Source organism: Montipora capricornis, chromosome 2 (genome assembly GCF_036669925.1).
Source record: "Montipora capricornis isolate CH-2021 chromosome 2, ASM3666992v2, whole genome shotgun sequence".
In the NCBI taxonomy this organism is placed as follows: Eukaryota; Metazoa; Cnidaria; class Anthozoa; order Scleractinia; family Acroporidae; genus Montipora; species Montipora capricornis.
Genome location: NC_090884.1, coordinates 47,432,851 through 47,435,350, shown reverse-complemented (window position 1 = coordinate 47,435,350; position 2,500 = coordinate 47,432,851). Strand labels below are relative to the sequence as shown.

General features: G+C 37.7%; 2 protein-coding genes across 2 annotated transcripts in view; both read right to left on the bottom strand.

Annotated features, from left to right (window-relative positions):
- Positions 1 to 887, bottom strand: part of LOC138037417 (NF-kappa-B inhibitor-like protein 1) — a 1,110-nt gene extending 223 nt beyond the window's left edge. Inside the window, exon 1 of the mRNA XM_068883346.1 lies at positions 1 to 887. This exon is cut by the window's left edge and continues 223 nt beyond it. Coding sequence (XP_068739447.1) covers positions 1 to 887 — 887 coding nt within the window.
- A 1,409-nt stretch (positions 888 to 2,296) lies between these two features.
- Positions 2,297 to 2,500, bottom strand: part of LOC138024994 (NF-kappa-B inhibitor-like protein 1) — a 6,782-nt gene continuing 6,578 nt past the window's right edge. The window contains 1 exon segment of the mRNA XM_068872211.1: positions 2,297 to 2,500. This exon segment is cut by the window's right edge and continues 1,222 nt beyond it. The gene's annotated coding sequence lies outside the window, so the exon portion shown is untranslated.

Here is a 2,500-nt window from a genome sequence, read left to right as displayed (position 1 = left end):
TTGATCATTTCACAAGTTTCACCCATACAGGGCCATGGCACATCAATAAACTTTAATGTTCTTCTGGTTTCTGTGTCAAATACTGCATGACAATGATTTTCATATTCAGTCAAAGCTGCTACTAGTTTTGATTTCCTGCACTCTTGTGACTTTTGTGTGATGTAGGCCTCATGTTCCTTCTCTAACTGCCTTGTTTTCTTTCTAGCCCATTCTTCTTCTTGATATTTTTTCTTAGTATCTGTTTCTGTTCTCTGTTTATCCCGCATAATCTTCTGCTGTCTTTCATGCATTATTCTCTCAACCCACTCATCGTATGTTTCTTGGATTGTTTCCATGTCACCTTCCTCATCATGATACTTTGAAAAATCTTCTTGCCCAGCTTCAAAGCAAAGTTTCCTTTCCCACTCTAGATCTTCCTCCTTTTTTAATGATTCAGTGTTATTCGTTCCTTTTTGCTGCTTTCTCTGAGCTCTTGTTTCTTCCCATTGTTGGTCATACTCTCCTCGCAGAAGACTTAAGTATTCCCTGGAAGTTTTCCCTTTGTTGTTTCTCAAGTCAAGAATATGACTTCCGCAGATGTTGAGTAATGGTACAATTAAGTCAGTGAATGTAGAGAACTTCCCAGTCTCTATAGCGTATTTCAGAGCCAGGTGAAGAGGGGTATTTCCTTTGCTATCTACAGCTTCTACATCAGCTCCATTTTTTAACAACACCCTCATTATTGCATTATTTCCAACCAGACAAGAAATGTGCAGTGGGGTCCTTCCTTGACGATCAGTGATGTCAGTTAAACCAGATGACTTTTGTTTTTTGAGAAGTGATCGGACACGATTCAGTTTTCCGTATTTGATGAAATGGAAAAGTTTCTTTTCTCTGGACTTTCCCATATTCTTTTAGCAGTGGACATATCAGAAGAATATTGTCACTCAGTGTACCTTTCCGGAATGCAGGCAAACTAATATAAAGCCAGGTTCTCCAGTTGGTCGTCAGTTCACCTGTTATATGAACAAAGAGTATGATTTGTTTCTTATTCTATCAATGTTCATAAGTAATTAAAGTTTTATGCCTTTTTTGCTAAATTGGAAAATGAAAGGTAAGCCGGCTACAAGAATTTTTCTTGAAATGCATAATTTCCAAACGTTCTACCAGAAAGGTTTTCTGTGGGAACTGCCACATTAGTCAGGGAGCATGTGTACTCTCGTGGGAAATTTGTGAAGAAAGCAAACCACTTAGCTAACTGTGTTCAAGTGACCTCAAATAGCAAGAAAAGTGATGTTGCCAAGTTTGCAACCTGCTCGGAGACGGAACATGTATCAGAGCAAGTTTTGTAAAATAAACTAGACTTTTGTCTCTTGAGCTAGACCTAAAGTTATTTACCAGTATTTAACAAACTCATTAGTAATTCATGAGAGCCTGACAGCCTATCAAAACACCGATAAAACGTCACGTGTATGAGCTTTATATCCTGATTAAACACTCCTCATTAGTATTCTTTATAATTTATAAAGAATACTAATAAGGCATAGCTTGTTTTTCTTGTATGCTAATATTCACCTCTCACAATTTGAACCACTGTTTTGAGTCCAGAGGGACACTCTCTTTGTGGAATGTTTTTTAAGCCGTTCAAAAAACTCGCAGCTCACATGTTTTATCGGGTCTAAAAACACTCGGCTACACCTCATGTTTTTAAACCCTGATAAAACACTGCTAAAACACTGCTGCTCGTTTTTTAAACATTACATATAATGCTTGTCATCCAAGGTTGGGTGGGGTGGTACCAGTTCAGTATCCAAATTTATTTCTCAATTTATTGCTGTTGTCTTTACCTTTAATTGTAATGGTTGGTAGGTTACTGCTACCTTTGGATTTTGTGGGTATTTCCCAATTTTTGTTAGGGCATGGTATCAAATCCCATCTAATTTTAAAACCAGCATGTTGGTCAACAGTCTCTTGAATTCGCATCACACGTCAGTAATGTGTCATTGGTGTGTCGACCCAATCTCCTCAAGTGTCTGCCATTGAACATGATTTTACTTAATTATCAGTCAACACATTGCTTGTGTGACTTCAATGTGTCAGCCAATGCTCAGGTGAACACGATGGTTGGATTGGATTTGTTGCTGTCCCCATCTCATTGCGTAATATCTTTGATTTATATGACATGGATTGAGTTGATGTCTGGGATGACAATAGGCCCATGTGGCATGTGGGAGCTACTGTGTAGTTTGAAATTCAGGAGTTGGAACTCACAGATTTTTTTTTGTCAAAATCTAGACTCTCTATGAAACCAATTTAAGCACCCTAGATAATTTTAATATACAAAAATTTGGTTTTATCAACAGAGTTGATAATATAAATTGGCCACCGTACAGAGATTCTAAAAGCTGACCTTTCGAGCGTTAGCCCTTCGTCAGAGCGAATCAAGGAATTGTGGGTTACTTGTAGTTTTTATAGTAGAGTAGAGTAGAGTAGAGTATATTGTACAACAAAACTGAAGTCA